Consider the following 16,166-nt stretch of genomic DNA (forward strand, 5'->3'; position numbering starts at 1 on the left):
GCACAGCTGAAGCACGAGCAGGAAATGGTAGACAAAATATTATGCTAGCTATAGAACTGCGGTTGAAAACTGAACAATTAAATGCAATTGCAAAAACGTATGATGATGATCGAGCAAACTCTTCAGCAAAACCGTCTTCTACAGGAACAAAATCGTCTTCTACAGGAACAACTCGATTTAGCCAAAACTAAATAGGACGATGTCCAAGCCAAAACTAGATTAATCTGACGAGTTATCTACAAACAGTACCGTTTTGTTGAACGGTACTCAAAGTAACAATGTTCTACTCCAAATGCTGCAGACCAAAGACAATTAGTTAATGAACACAATGACTAAGTTGGATGACAAATCAGCATAACTCATTAAAGTCGCTGACCAAATGAATGATGAGAGAACTCAGATGATGAAGATGGAAATATTGATTTCTAAGGAATTGGGGGAAATCTCATCACTGAATCTCTCGCTACTTACTCAAGACCTCTATCTGCAAACAATGACAGATAAGTATGAGACCGAAGGGAACAAGTGCTACACTCACGTGTCCAAAATCTGCAATGAAGCAGAATATCACCCTTAGGTACCATCTGGAGGAATTCCAGAATGGTCACACACTACAGCTTGACTACCCAACCAAGCAACCGGAGCCCAGTACTCAAAGGAGTGAAGACCATAGAAGGTTTCAGACTTTACCTCCCTCATGTGTCCCCCAGTCTTCTCCTCTTGGAATTTCGGCACTGAGTAATATGGCGCATCTTTGCCAACAAAGCCAAAGCTTGGCTTCTCCTCTTTTTTCATCCCCACAGGATGAAGCCAACCCTCTTTGCCCACTTGGCGCGGAATGCCTTGACAAACTCGTCCAAAATTTTCCCAACTCGTTCCAGGTCAGCCAAACGACACAGAGAAATTCCTAGCTGACATAGAGGACGCATTGGATGGCTACCCGAATGCTACGGGTTATAACAGGCTTTACCAGTCGAAGCGAACGTTGAATAGAGACACGTGACGAAGTTCATTAGTCTACAACAGCAACAAATGCTAGATGACTACGCTAAACTTGCCACAGCTTTGAAATTAGAATTCAGTGGTTCTGCGACTCACAAACACAATAGCTCACTGGCTAACACTGTCAAATAAGCTCGGAATGAACACCCACAAGCTTACTATCATAGGCTTCATTCAGCTTACTTTGGCCTACTCACTGAAACAGGAATGGAAGAGCTGTTACCATTCAAACAAACGCAACGCTAAGAGCCCTGACCAGGAGCACTAAATCCAGTTAGAGGGTAAATTATCAGGTATTGGAGTGTTGAGAAATGACGCACAACAACGGTTTCTACCATGAAACCACGACTCCAATAACCACCTCGGTAAAAATAACTGTACAGTACGTCGCCATCGAAATGACTACCACTACAATCGACCTTTTCGGTACGTAACTGCACCCAACCCACACAAAGTGTCAGAGCACAAAGGTAACAAAGAGTTAAAGGACAATCAAAACATAGACCAATGTCCTCTAGAAGTTCCGCTACGTGATGAACTAAAGCGAGAAAATTTGGAGAAAAGGGTGAAAGATAAGTCACAAGGACTAGACGGGGAATTGCTGGACACCAGGTCCGCAGGAATTAACACCCTTAGCAAGGACGTTAAAAATCGAATTTCTCCCACTCTCACATGAGACCCTATCCAGGGCCTGCTCGCTCAAGAAACAAGCCCACAGGCTTTGTCTATAGACTCCGATACAAAGGCTGCAAAGAAAAAGGTCTAAAGCTTCGCTAAAGCCAAGCCCACTCAAAATCCGAAAAGTCGATCTCCTTTCACCTTGAACTAAAATGGCAAATCATGTCGTTGCAGATGACCACTCCACTTTGTGGGGAATATGTCCACTAATAGCCACTCTAAACGGCCATACGTGGAAACAGTCCTGGAGGACTGCTTAACTTGTCATGTGCTAATTGATTCGGACACGACAATATCGCTCATCTCTTCAAACATTGTTCAATGATCTCAAAATGGCTTTGAAGCCAACTAAACGTGGGTTAAAAGCGGAACGATGCGACACTACACTTTGAGGTTTCACTCAGACTACCTCGCCTCTCACATTGAGAATCATGCTGAAGCTACACTTCTAGGACGTATTGCTTGTTCGCTTGTATGTGACCATCCTCAAATTTGAACCCTGCTACTAGGAGCTGACTTGATGGAAAACCAACCATGGTCACAGGTCACAGTATCTTCTCCACTGCAATGCAGTCATCCATGAGGGGTGTCTGTCGAAAGCACCCCTTGGGAAAAAGACCTCGAAACCTCTTGGTGCAGAATCCAATCCAAGTGGATATTACGATAGCTCAACACATTCAAATAGCAAACCTGATTGACCATTCTTTTCATGATTTTGAGCCAGCAGTCTCTGTGAATGAGCAACTTCCCTTCTCCTTGAAGTCATGCAATACTGTGGTTGAGATGAACTTCTCTTGCCCTACGGACACTTCCGCAAGCACTGCGGCCGTCTCAGCAGGAAAAGCATACAGTGGGGCAAAAAAGTATTTAGTCAGCCACCAATTGTGCAAGTTCTCCCACTTAAAAAGATGAGAGAGGCCTGTAATTTTCATCATAGGTACACTTCAACTATGACAGACAAAATGAGATTTTTTTTTCTCCAGAAAATCACATTGTAGGACAAGCTTTTTTCCGGATGCTCCAAACAATCGGAAAGGGGATTCATCAGAGATAATGACTTTACCCCAGTCCTCAGCAGTCCAATCCCTATACCTTTTGCAGAATATCAGTCTGTCCTTGATGTTTTTCCTGGAGAGAAGTGGCTTCTTTGCTGCCCTTCTTGACACCAGGCATCCTCCAAAAGTCTTCGCCTCACTGTGTGTGCAGATGCACACACACCTGCCTGCTGCCATTCCTGAGCAAGCTCTGATCCCGCTGCTGAATCAACTTTAGGAGACGGTCCTGGCGCTTACTGGACTTTCTTGGGTGCCCTGAAGCCTTCTTCACAACAATTGAACCGCTTTCCTTGAAGTTCTTGATGAGCCGATAAATGGTTGATTTAGGTGCAATCTTACTGGCAGCAATATCCTTGCCTGTGAAGCCCTTTTTGTACAAAGCAATGATGACGGCATGTGTATCCTTGCAGGTAACCATGGATGACAGAGGAAGAACAATAATTCCAAGCACCACCCTCCTTTTGAAGCTTCCAGTCTGTTACTGGAACTCAATCAGCATGACAGAGTGATCTCCAGCCTTGTCCTCGTCAACACTAACACCTGTGTTAACGACAGAATCACTGACATGATGTCAGCTGGTCCTTTTATGGCAGGGCTGAAATGCAGTGGAAATGTTTTTTGGGGGATTCAGTTCATTTGCATGGCAAAGAGGGACTTTGCAATTAATTGCAATTCATCTGATCACTCTTCATAACATTCTGGATTATATGCAAATTGCCATCATGTCACGCCCTGACCTAAGAGAGCCTGTTTATTTCTCTATTTGGTTAGGTCAGGGTGTGATTTGGGTGGGCATTCTAGTTTTCTATTTCTTTGTTGGCCGGGTATGGTTCCCAATCAGAGGCAGCTGTCTATCGTTGTCTCTGACTGGAAATCATACTTGGGCAGCCTGTTTTCCACCTAAAGAAAGATGTTCACTTTCCACGCTGCGCTTTGGTCTCATTCCGACGACGGACGTAACAGAAGATCCCACCACCAAGTGACCAAGCAGCGTGCCCTGGAGTGGAGGACATCATGGACCTGAGAGGAGGTAATGGCAGGGGACAAGACCCTGCCATGGAAGCAGGCGGAAGCAGAAAGAGAGGAACGGTGAAGAGATCAGGAATCTTGGACACAACGCAAGAACGAGAGGCAGCCCCCCCCAAAAAAAATTGGGGGGCACACGGAGTGGTCGACGGAGCCGAGGGTTGAACCAGAGCCAGTCAGGAAGTCGAGTGAGGAGCTCAACGCAAGATTCCGGAGAGAGGTGCTGGCGTTGAGAGCGCTGCAGAGCGGGCGTGCTGAGGAGCGTGACACAAGTTCGGTGTTATGTGCACCGGTGTCAAGCATCTGGCCTCCGATGTGCCTCACCAGTCCGGTGCGACCTGTGTCTCCTCCGTGCACTCGCCCTGGGGTGTGTATTGCCATTCAGGCACCATGTTATGCGGTTCTACGCACCGTGTCTCCAGTGCGCCTTCACAGCCCAGTGCGTCCTGTGCCAGCACCCCACACTTGCCCTGAGGTGCGTGTCATCAGCCCGGTGCCACCTGTACGGGTCCCACCCATCAGGCCTCCAGTACGCCTCCACAGTCCAGAGCTTCCGGCGACATTTCCCAGTCCAGAGCTTCTGGCGACAGTTCCCAGTCCAGAGTTTCCGGCGACGTTTCACAGTCCGGAACCTCCAACGATGGTCAAAAGTCCAGAACCTCTTGAGACGGTCCACAGTCCGGAACCTCTTGAGGCGGTCCACGGTTCGGAGTCCTCGGCGACGATCCACGATCCGGTTCCTCCGGCAATGATCCACTGTCCAGAGTCCCCAGCGATGATCTACGGTCCGGAGTCCCCGGCAACGATCTATGGTCCGGAGCCTCCGGCGACGATCCACGGTCCGGAGCCCCCGGCGGCGATCCACGGTCCAGTTCCTCCGGCAGCGATCCACGGTCCGGTTCCACGGAAGCGGAGCGATCAGCAAGCGGAGCGGGGTCTACGCCCCGAACCGGAGCCGCCACCGAGGCTAGATGCCCACCCGGATCCTCGCTCATAGAGTCAGGTTTTTTTTTGGGGGGGGGGAATACTGTCACGCCCTCACCTTAGAGAGATTTTAGTTTATTTCTCTATTTGGTTAGGTCAGGGTGTGATTTGGGTGGGCATTCTAGTTGTTTTCTATTTCTTTGTTGGCCGGGTATGGTCCCCAATCAGAGGCAGCTAGCTGTCTATCGTTGTCTCTGATTGGGAATCATACTTAGGCAACCTGTTTTCCACCTGAGTTTGTGGGATCTTGTTTGTGTGGAGTTGCTTTCTGCACTGCATATAGCTTTACGTTCGATGTATATTTTGTTGTTTTTTCATTTAAAATAAAAGTATATTGTACGCCTACCACGCTGCACCTTGGTCTCCTTCTAACCACGGATGTAACACATCATACAAACTGAGGCATCAGACTTTGTGAAAATGTATATTTGTGTCATTCTCAAAATGTTTGGCCACGATTGTACACTTCTCAATTTTGGGGTTTGCTTCTGAATATATGATAAAATAAGAAACTATTTGTGAGAAGATGATGTTAGCCTTCTAAATGAGAGTATGTTATTTTATATAAAGTTATAACTAGTCAGTGACCACACACCGTGAGCACAGACATTTACATCAGCATCATGGAACGCCCCCTTTTCTACTCCAGAATACAATGGCTTGTGACAAAATGTACATTTAGTCAAGATAACAGGGTCCCCACGTTGAAATGGCTACTACTTTAGACCAAAACGCCGGGTGATGCTGGTGTGTGAAGTGGTTTAAACTACAACTCTACAAAAGCACAATACCGGAGAACATGGAGATCATCCCCATGCTGAAATGGTAAAGAAATCTACAAACTAAAGATAGATTATTCAGGCTGCAGCTGTTTAAATACTTTAGTCTGGTAAATGCATCAGATTTAAGAACATTTCCGAATGGTATTCTGACGTATCCTCTCTAACAACCTACAACCACGAAAGATCTTGGGACTTCTGGGGAACGCAACCAGAGACTCTCTGATGAACTATTATCTAGCAGACGGACCGGCGATCACAGAAAGGGACAACAAAGGCATACACTCGCAAATATGTAAATTGATATTTATTTTCTAATGAGCGGCTGTTCATGTTCCAAGTATTAGCATTTACATGAGTGTAGTTATGAACTGTAATACAGTGGGTCCACTCTGAGTTTCCCGCTCTTGAGCTGTCCCCACCCTTTTCCTTTGTCTACCAAGCCGTCATATCAGTTTCGTCCACTAGGGACTTTTCCATGTGTCATGTTAGTACCCATTGTATAACTAATTGTGTGTGTGTTTATGTAATTTTGGGATTGATTAGTTAGTTAGGAAATAAATAAAGCCAATTTGTATATCGCTGATTCATGATTTGATGCTAGGGTTCGTGCAAATATCCAAGGGTTTGCGATGTTCAGAAATTAGCCTGATGAGGTAACAATACATTAACAGAAGACTAATTGATAAGATAATAAAATATCTGAAGCGTTATATTCAGGAAATTAAAAAAAACATTTTCCTGTGATATTACAGTAATGACAGCAAACGCTAAAACACACCAAGAAGAAGAAGAAGAGACTTGCTTAGGCCAAGAAACACGAGCAATTGACATTGGACCAGTGGAAATCTGTGCTTTGGTCTGATGAGTCAAAATTTGAGATTTTTAGTTCCAACCGCCATGTCTTTGTGAGATGCAGAGTAGATGAACGGATGATCTCCGCATGTGTGGTTCCCACCATGAAGCATGGAGGAGGAGTTGTGACGGTGTGGGGGTGCTTTGCTGGTGACACTGTCAGTTATTTATTTAGAATTCAAGGCACACTTAACCAGCATGGCTACCATAGCATTCTGCAGCGATACACCATCCCATCTGGTTTTCACTTAGTGGGACTATCATTTGTTTTTCAACAGGAAAATGACCCAACACACCTCAAGGCTGTGTAAGGGCCATTTGACCAAGAAGGAGAGTGATGGAGGGCTGACATCAGATGACCTGGCCACCACAATCACCTGACCTCAACCCAATTGAGATGGTTTGGTTGAGAGAATGCCAAGAGTGTGCAAAGCTGTCATCAAGGGAAAGGGTGACTTTATTAAATATTTTTATTTATTTAACCAGGCAAGTCAGTTAAGAACAAATTCTTATTTACAATGACAGCCTAGGAAAAGTGGGCTGATTACCTTGTTCAGGGGTAGAATGACAGATTTTTACCATGTCAGCTCAGGGACTCGATCTAGCAACCTTTCGGTTACTGGTCCAATGCTCTAACCACTAGGCAACCTGCCACCCCAAATACTTTGAAGAATTTTAACACTACATGATTCTATATTTGTTATTTTATAGTTACTATTTCTAAAATGTAGAAATGGTAAAAATAAAGAAAAACCCTTGAATGAGTAGGTGTGTCCAAACGTTTGACGGGTACTGTTAATAAAGTGTAATTTTGGGATGTAAACTCAAAATTGAATACATTTCAACTCTATATCTGACATGGTATAGAGCCCATAGCCATGTGTGTGAGGTGTATACTTTTGTTTCAAAGAATCACTCTGTGTGACCCTGATTTAGCTCACTGCAGTAAAGTGAATCTACTGTAGATGTTTGACTGCCGACATTTTTCATGGGATTCAACATGTAAAATCGGTATGCACTCGGTTCGCAAATTACGTTCAGAGGTGCTAAGCACTCTCGGCCAGCAAAGGCTATTGTTCTGAGCTCTTACTCTTTGATCTTCACGGTGGTGTCCCGGAGGCCATCATAGTTGTTGTCAAAGATGGGACCGGTGACCACATTGATGCCGTTATTCTCCTCTGCGTAGCGCTTGAGAAGAGTCCCCTGGAGGTAGCTCCATATTTCTGCAGAGTTGAAGGGAAAAGAGAAAAAGGTACAAGCAAATGTGGTTTTGTTTTGGTACAGCAAAACAAATAACCAAAACAAATGCTTTCTAACATTGTCTGTAAAACACCTGTTGCATGAATGCATTTGGGACGTTATAAGGACTCATGAACTGAAATGAATTCTTATAGCCAGCCTTGAAAAATACTCTCTAGACTGCATCTGAGTATAGCGTTTTGTGAATACATGTTATTAATGTGGTCTTACACCATTTAAATTATAGCAGGGCACCTTGTAAGCATTTCAAAAGCCAAAGTCTGGTTTAATTTTGATGCACATTCCTTCAAGAAGAAGTGAAAGTCATGCCCTGCTCTAAAAGTACCCAGACAAGGGAACTGCTCTTCACATCCATCTCTACAATCATTCACCACACCAGGCTTCACTGAGGCTCTCTCTTTGTGTGTGTGTGTGTGTGTGCGTGTGCAAGCCCGTGTGTGTGCGCACCCGTGTGTGTGCGCGTGAGTGCGCGTGTGAGTGAGTGAGTGCGTGGGTGGGTACTGGACGTCTCTCTCCAGTGAGAGGACAATGGGTGTCAGCCTGTCCCTTCTCTCCCAGACCTGAGGTCATCAGACTAGCCTCCCTCCTCACTCCCCCTCCTACCTCTCCCTCCACACATTAGCATGGCCAGTCCATGCAAAGATACAGCACAACACTCACAGAGGGCCACATGTACTATAAACTATGTGATTGGTAACTGTAATAGCTTTGGAGGGAAGCATCTACCAGAGAAAAACTAATATTGAGAAACAAGGATCTCCTTAGAGAACCGATAACAACAACCTGCTTAACAAAACACAGTGGCAGATTTATAAAGCATTCGAACCAGCATTTTCAAATGGGTTGGAAATATACAAATAAAAATGTAATATGTAAATATAAATAAATGAATACTCACTTTTGAATGCAGGGTACATGGGAACGGTGTTTGTGATCAGTGATGCATCATATTTTGATTCAGGAGACAGGGCCAGCTCTAGCATAAAACATGTAAATATATACTTTAATTTACCTCCCATTTAGGCCTGGAAAAAAGCCTGCACACCACCAAGACCAGGGTCATCTTCATTAGGTACCAAACTGAGTGAAACAGGAGATACTGTCTGAACTTGTCCAATAACATACGTTTGTTTTTATTATGCATTGCAAAACGTTTTGCTTCAGTGTGCCTTAATGAACATGACCCAGGGTGGACTAGTGTGCAACTCACCTGGTGGATAGAGGAAGCCATAGGAGACGTCTGTATCCTGGCTGTAGGTGGTGCAGGCCTGGCTGTGTTCAGGAGGAACCCGCAGGTCTGCTCTCACACACTCACTCACTGGCTCAGGCTCAGGGAGGGGTGTGACTTCTTCCTGGAAGGGAACATGTTGTCATTGGTAACACATTGTGAAATCCCATCGTAAAATGAGATAGAAATGGCAAACACCCATTGTTTACAAACACCCAATACAGTGTTTCTGTATGTGATTGGGGCCATGTCATTAGTTGATTTGTGTGCTGTATCGTTTCTAAATCTGTATAGGGTTCTGTTAGGTTAGTGTTACGCAAGTCCCTATCCAGGCTCTCTCCCCCCAATAAATCAAAACCAGGCTCATTCTTATACAAAATGCAATTAACCAGTTGAGTCAAAGACCAAAATTACATTTACGATCTCCTAACAGGACTACTAATTGTTTTCATGCATGCTACTCACTGCAACCATTCAAGTAAACAGATACATTTCAAAAGAGCTTTGGAAAGATATGACCTAATGCAATGTTTCCAAAATGGTGGCTCCAGACATACTGGTGCAAAAAAAAATGTATAGCCCCAGCCCAGTCTTTGGTCAGGGACCAAAGACTGGGCTGGGGCTATAACATTTTTTTTGTGTGTCTATTCTATGGGTAACAAGAACTAGAATAGAATTATGTGGGTAACAAGTATAAAAACAACATTCGGAAACCACTAATCAACTAAACAAACATGACACAGGTCTGAGGACAAACTCTCAAATCATATGGATCGAGTCATTAAATGACTTGAGGTCAGTTACATTTGTTGTGTTCCATGTGATGAATAGCCTACTTGTTTGGGCACTGTGAATGACGTCCATAGGGGCATGGAGAGCTCCTGGCTGTATCCACTGATGAAATCACTGTGGAGGAGGAGGCTGTACGTCGTTTGGAAAAGAACCGCTGGTCGACCGAAGGGGAGGTGTGTGGCTTCTGTGAAAACACCAGTTAATCAAGCAAGGAGGGCAGTAGTAAACCTGGGTTCGAAATGAGTCACTTTGTATTTGAATTCTACAGTGTAGCACTCTTTTCATGTTATATGGTCTGAATATTGCATGTTTCATGCATACTACGATTTTCTGGTTGTTGTCATCTTTTAAATTACAGAATGTAAAAAAATATGTTTTCACATGTAGACACTGATATGATGCTCGCGATAATAAATGCAATTATCACATTAGCATTAGTATTAGGGTTAGCATTAGCATTTATGTTAGGGTTATCATTAGCATTGGGGTTAGCATTAGCATTTGCATTAGTTAACGCATTCAAAACCATGGGGAAAATGTGTTGGAGTTGGCTAGAGACACTCAGGAGTGGAAAATGAACATGTGCGTACAATGTGTAAACGCTCTGCACTACGGGTTCTCGACCAATCACATTCACATTGTCATGGGTTGTCTGTAACCGAGTTGAGTTGGTAAAGCTCACTCTTCAGCTTGAAATACCACCACCTGTGCCATTTAATTGCTTTTCGTGGCTAAGCTGACTAAGGTGTTTCAAGAGGACGGTCACGTGTATTTGCGAGACAGAGGACGCAAGATCAATCCCTCTCAGCAGTGGACTTGTGAACGAGGAAGCAAAGCTGTTAAGCAAGTAGCATGCCGCCGGTTAAAGTGGTGTCGTGAACCGGATCTGCAGTTGCACTCAGCTCAAAGGCTGGGGTTGCTGTGGACTGAGAGGAGCGAGTGTAACCACGTTGAGTTGATAAAGCTCACACCTCAGCTTGAAATACCCCCACCAGCGTCATGGATGTGATACAAGAGGGCGGTCACGTGTTTGGGATACAGAAGACATAAGATCAATCCCAGTTGCGGACGTGTGAGCGAGGACGCAGAGCTGTTAAGCCACACAATGCCACCGGTTACATGTCAGGTGGTTGCTAAGCTCTTAGTCACTCAGTAAAACGGGAATGTCGGAGTATGAGTTTCAGAATAGTTAAAGGGATAGTTCACTCAAATTACAAAATGACGTAGTTTCCTTACCCTGTGAACAGTTTATGGACAAGGTAAGACAGCAATCCATGCTTTGGTTTTGTTTATCTGGACATTTGTGTCCAAAATCCAATGCAAGTTAATCTCCCCATATTAGCATTTGTCACATTTCATGTCACACCTTGTCAAGAGAGACTAAGCCAGTTATAATACTTTCAATGCACCTCTAACTGATACAATATTTCATAAAAACTGTTAGCCAGGAGATTCTGGAAGTTGATAAATAACCTGCTAACAAACTTTAAAATGGTTTTGATGATTCCACAACACCCTAGGTAAGTGGAAAATAAGCTAAAACGTCAAAAAAAGAGAACTATCACTTCAAGTAAACTGTAACCGACCACACTAAAAGATAGACACTTACCATCTGCTGCTGGGCTGAATCTCTGATTGTTCTCCTCTACTTTGTTCTGTAACAGAAGACAGTGACCTTCAGGGTTCCTGAGTGGCACAGTGGTCTAAGGCACTACAGTCCCTGGTTCAAATCCAGGCTGTATCACATCTGGCAGTGATTGGGAGTCCAATTGGGCAGTGCATGTTTGGCTGGGGTAGGCCATCATTGTAAATAAGAATTTTGTCTTAACTGACTTGTATATTTAAAGGCCCAGTGCAGTCACAAATGTGAAAATAAACGTCCTCTCACTGCCAACTGCGTTTATTTTCAGCAAACTTAACATGTGTAAATATTTGTATGAACATAACAAGATTCAACAACTGAGACAAACTGAACAATTTCCACAGACATGTGACTAACAGAAATGGAATACTGTTTCCCTGAACAAAGTGGGGGTCAAAAGTAACGGGCAGTATCTGATGTGGCCACCAGCTGCATTAAGTACTGCAGTGCATCTCCTCCTCATTGACTGCACCAGATTTGCCCGTTCTTGCTGTGAGATGTTACCACACTCTTCCACCAAGGCACCTGCAAGTTCCCGGGACATTTCTGGGGAGAATGGCCCTAGCCCTCACCCTCCAATCCAACAGGTCCCGGACGTGCTCAATGGGATTGAGATCCGGGCTCTTCGCTGGCCATGGCAGAACACTGAACGAGCAGTACAGAACGAGCAGTATGGCTGGTGGCATTGTCATGCTGGAGGGTCATGTCAGGATGTGCCTGCAGGAAGGGTACCACATGAGGGAGGAGGATGTCTTCCCTGTAACGCACAGCGTTGGGATTGCCTGCAATGTCAACAAGCTCAGTCCGATGATGCTGTGACACACCGCCCCAGACCATGACAGACCCCCCACCTCCAAATCGACTCCGCTCCAGAGTACAGGCCTCGGTGTAACGCTCATTCCTTCGACGATAAACGCGAATCTGACCATCACCCCTAGTGAGACAAAACCGGTACTTTTTGCCAGTCCTGTCTGGTCCAGCAACGGTGGGATTGTGCCCATAGGCGACGTTGTTGCCGGTGATGTCTGTTGAGGACATGCCATACAACAGGCCTACAAGACCTCAGTCCAGCCTCTCCCAGCCTATTGCGGACAGTCTGAGCACTGATGGAGGGATTGTGCGTTCCTGGTGTAACTTGAGCAGTTGTTGTTGCCACCTTGTACCTGTCCCGCAGGTGTGATGTTCAGATGTACCGATCCTGTGCAGGTGTTGTTACATGTGGTCTGCCACTGCGAGAACAATCAGCTGTCCGTCCTGTCTCCCTCTAGCGTATCTTAGGCGTCTCACAGTACGGACATTGTAATTTATTTCCCTGACCACATCTGCAGTCCTCATGCCTCCTTGCAGCATGCCTAAGGCATGGGACACTGGGCATCTTTCTTTTGGTGTTTTTCAGAGTCAGTATAAAGGCCTCTATAGTGTCCTAGGTTTTCATAATGGTGACCTTAATTGCCTTCCGTCTGTAAGCTGTTAGTGTCTTAGAGACCGTTCCACAGGTGCATGTTCATTAATTGTTTTTGGTACATTGAACGAACATGGGAAACCCTTTACAATGAAGATCTGTGAAGTTATTTGGATTTTTACGAATTATCTTTGAAATTCCGGGACCTGAAAAGGGACGTTTCTTTTTTTGCTGAGTTTATATATATTTCCACACTACGAGGTTGGAATAATACAGTGAAATTGTGAAAATTATGATAATGCACTTTTAGTGCTGTTTAAAAAAAAACACCTGAAATTTCAGCCTGTTTTAGTGGGATGGAGTTTTGGCCTGCCCGGTGACATCACCAGGCGGTAAATTAGTTCATCAAATCAAATCAAATGTTATTTGTCACATGCGTAGGCCTTACCGTGAAATGCTTACTTTAAAGCCCTTAACCAACAATGCAGTTCAAGAAATAGAGTTAAGGAAATATCTACAAAATAAACTAAATTAAAAAATAAAAATAGTAACACAAGAATATTACATAACAATAATGAGGCTATATACAGGGGGTACCGGTACCGAGTCAATGTGTGGTGTTACAGGTTAGTCGGGGTAATTTGTAAAGTGACTATGCATAGTAAATAAACAGCGAGTAGCAGCAATGTAAAAACAAAGCGGGGGGAGTTCAATGTAAATATTCCGAGTGGCCATTTGATCAATTGTTCAGCAGTCTTATGGCTTAGGGCTGAAGCTGTTAAAGGAGCCTTTTGGTTTTAAACTTGGCGCTCCAGTACCGCTTGCCATGCTGTAGCAGAGAGAACAGTCTATGACTTGGGTGACTGGAGTCTTTGACAATTTATCGGGCCTTCCCCTGACACCTCCTAGTATACACAGTGGGGAGAACAAGTATTTGATAGACTGCCGATTTTGCAGGTATTCCTACTTACAAAGCTTGTAGAGGGCTGTAATTTTTTTTATCATAGGTACACTTCAACTGTGAGAGACGGAATCTAAAACAATCTAAAACAAAAATCCAGAAAATCACATTGTATGATTTTTAAGTAATTGTGAAGACTTACAGAAAACGTTTGACCTCTGTCATTGCCAACAAAGGGTATATAACAAAGTATTGAGATAAACTTTTGCTATTGACCAAATACTTATTTTCCACCATAATTTGCAAATAAATTCATTAAAAATCCTACAATGTGATTTTCTGGATTTTTTTCTCATTTTGTCTGTCATAGTTGAAGTGTACCTATGATGAAAATTACAGGCCTCTCTCATATTTTTAAGTGGGAGAACTTGCACAATTGGTGGCTGACTAAATACTTTTTTGCCCCACTGTAGAGGAGAACTCTCTTGGTAGACAGTGTGGTCTAATGTTTATCATGAGGTATTCTACCTCAGGCAAGCAATACCTTGAGACTTCTTTGATATTAGCAGTTATTGACAAATAGACACACACCTCTGCCCTCTTCTTACAAGACGTAGCTGCTCTGCCCTGCCGATGTACGGAGAAGCCAGCCAGCTCTATATTATCTGTGTCGTTATTCAACCACATCTCGGTGAAACATAAGATATTACAGTTTTTAATGTCCCGTTGGTAGGATGGTCTCAATCGTAGATCGTCCAGTTTGTTTCCAATTATTGCACGTTGGCCAATAGTACGGAGGGAAGTGGTGGTTTACCTACTCGTCTGCAAATTCTTACAAGGCACCCCGGCCTCCTCCACCTTTTCCTCTGTGTTTTCTTCCGCAGATGATGGGGTTTTGGGCCTTGTCTTGACAAAGCAGTATATCCTTCGCGTCGGATTCATTAAAATAAAGTCTTTGTCCAGTTCGAGTTGAGTAATCGCTATTCTGATGTCCAGAAGCTCTTTTCGGTCATAAGAGACGGTAGCAGCAACATTATGTACAAAATTAGTTACAAACAATGCGAAAAAACAAACAAAATAGAACAGTTGGTTAGGAGCCCGTAAAACGGCAGCCATCCCCTCCGGCGCCATTATAAGAAAGAAAGTTCCAAACCTCTCTGCCAATACCAGCTAGTTTTTAGGTTTACCTTCCCTAATCAGACCAGTCCCAGACAGTCCTAGCTAAATTCTTGCTTGAGAAATTGCTCTTTGATAAGAAGCTATTTTTGTTTCTTTTTGACCATTTTAATTGAAAACAACAGTAAGGTACTTAATTGTTACCTTTAAGAAGTGATTTCAAGAATTTATGTGTCATTAAGTTGAAATAAATGGAAAGGAATTGCAATTTTAATGTAGCTCCCAAATGACCTGAAATGAAAATGGAATGGACCCCCAACCCTGTTACTCTATGAAACTCTTTGAGTTGGTTTCCAGTCATGACCTCACCACTGACCTCATTGTCACAGCTACATCCCAAATCGTAGGTTGTGGCAGAGGTGGTGTCGGAGGTGGTGGGTGCGGTCACTTCCTCTGGCATGATCGGTGTGAAAGGAGGAGCTTTCAGCATGTCATTCAGACTGCCATGGGTTCCATTGTTAGGGGCAGGGACTAAGCCCAGGAGGTCTGGGAAAGAAGGGCATATGAGATGGATGCAACAAAGTTTCCACAGAGACTTTATATTTCCTGGTTATGAAATAACTCTTGTAAATATTGGTTTCAGAGTAATCAGGGGTGCCAACAAATAAGCTCGTACTAGCACTTAATAAGTACAGAAAGAAATCGTACCGCACATGACATTGTACAACTCAATATTTTCAAATTCTGCCACTTTGGTCTGGAACATAAAGCTTGGTCCATAGCCCAAAAAGATTGTCTATATTGGGAACAAACATAGGAAACAATGTAAGCACAAACAGCTAAGAATAGAATACAGTATGTGAAAAATGTTGCACTGATAGAATGTTAATTTAAGTGGTTACCCGCATACTGGTGATCTTATTGTCAAATCCGTGGTCACCAAAGAAACCACATCTCCCAGGATGCCTCCTGTTTTCAGGTACTTTCCTGCATCACATAGAAAGAATATACAAAATAAAAAGCATTACACAAATACCAATTAGTCCCGAAATTCCATATAATGCTTTTAACTTATTCTAGTTGAGTTGATAGTACTAGTAGTGTAGAAAAATACAATACCAAGCAACGTGCCACTTTCTCTCCATGAGTAAGTGGACAGCCTCAATTCTGCGGTTGTTGGCGTAGTGAAGCCGTTTCGGGAGGTGTTGTTTCAAGTAAGGCTTAAAGTGCTGGGTTGGCATTTTACACTGAAAAACAAGGTCATTAGATGGACTCTGTGACCACACATGTAGATGACTTACTGTAAGTTCTACACAGCCAGCAAAATATCTAACAAAAACATAATAATTGTTTAGTTTTGTTCGTTTTTTTCATGTGCACTTACTGTAAGATTTGCCACAACTACTTTTGGGTCATCTGAAAAAAGTAAACATAAAAAAGTAAAAC

General features: G+C 43.6%; 1 protein-coding gene across 2 annotated transcripts in view; it reads right to left on the reverse strand.

Moving 5' to 3' along the window:
* LOC110488321 (autotaxin) overlaps window positions 1-16,166 on the reverse strand; it is a 33,998-nt gene that overhangs the window by 10,003 nt on the left and 7,829 nt on the right. Inside the window, exons 14-24 of one of the 2 annotated variants that reach the window (XM_036970677.2) lie at window positions 16,105-16,136; window positions 15,840-15,967; window positions 15,623-15,707; window positions 15,429-15,516; window positions 15,097-15,266; window positions 11,269-11,314; window positions 10,896-10,952; window positions 9,704-9,843; window positions 8,850-8,991; window positions 8,538-8,615; window positions 7,470-7,602 (exon numbers count right to left, since the gene is read on the reverse strand). In XM_036970677.2, the coding sequence (XP_036826572.2) occupies window positions 7,470-7,602; window positions 8,538-8,615; window positions 8,850-8,991; window positions 9,704-9,843; window positions 10,896-10,952; window positions 11,269-11,314; window positions 15,097-15,266; window positions 15,429-15,516; window positions 15,623-15,707; window positions 15,840-15,967; window positions 16,105-16,136 (1,099 nt within the window). The remainder of the gene's footprint in view (window positions 1-7,469; window positions 7,603-8,537; window positions 8,616-8,849; window positions 8,992-9,703; window positions 9,844-10,895; window positions 10,953-11,268; window positions 11,315-15,096; window positions 15,267-15,428; window positions 15,517-15,622; window positions 15,708-15,839; window positions 15,968-16,104; window positions 16,137-16,166) is intronic. The other variant, XM_090228434.1, reaches the window with a different exon arrangement.

The sequence above is a fragment of the Oncorhynchus mykiss genome, chromosome 30 (assembly GCF_057628025.1).
Source record: "Oncorhynchus mykiss isolate SJ-2025 chromosome 30, ASM5762802v1, whole genome shotgun sequence".
NCBI lineage: Eukaryota > Metazoa > Chordata > Actinopteri > Salmoniformes > Salmonidae > Oncorhynchus > Oncorhynchus mykiss.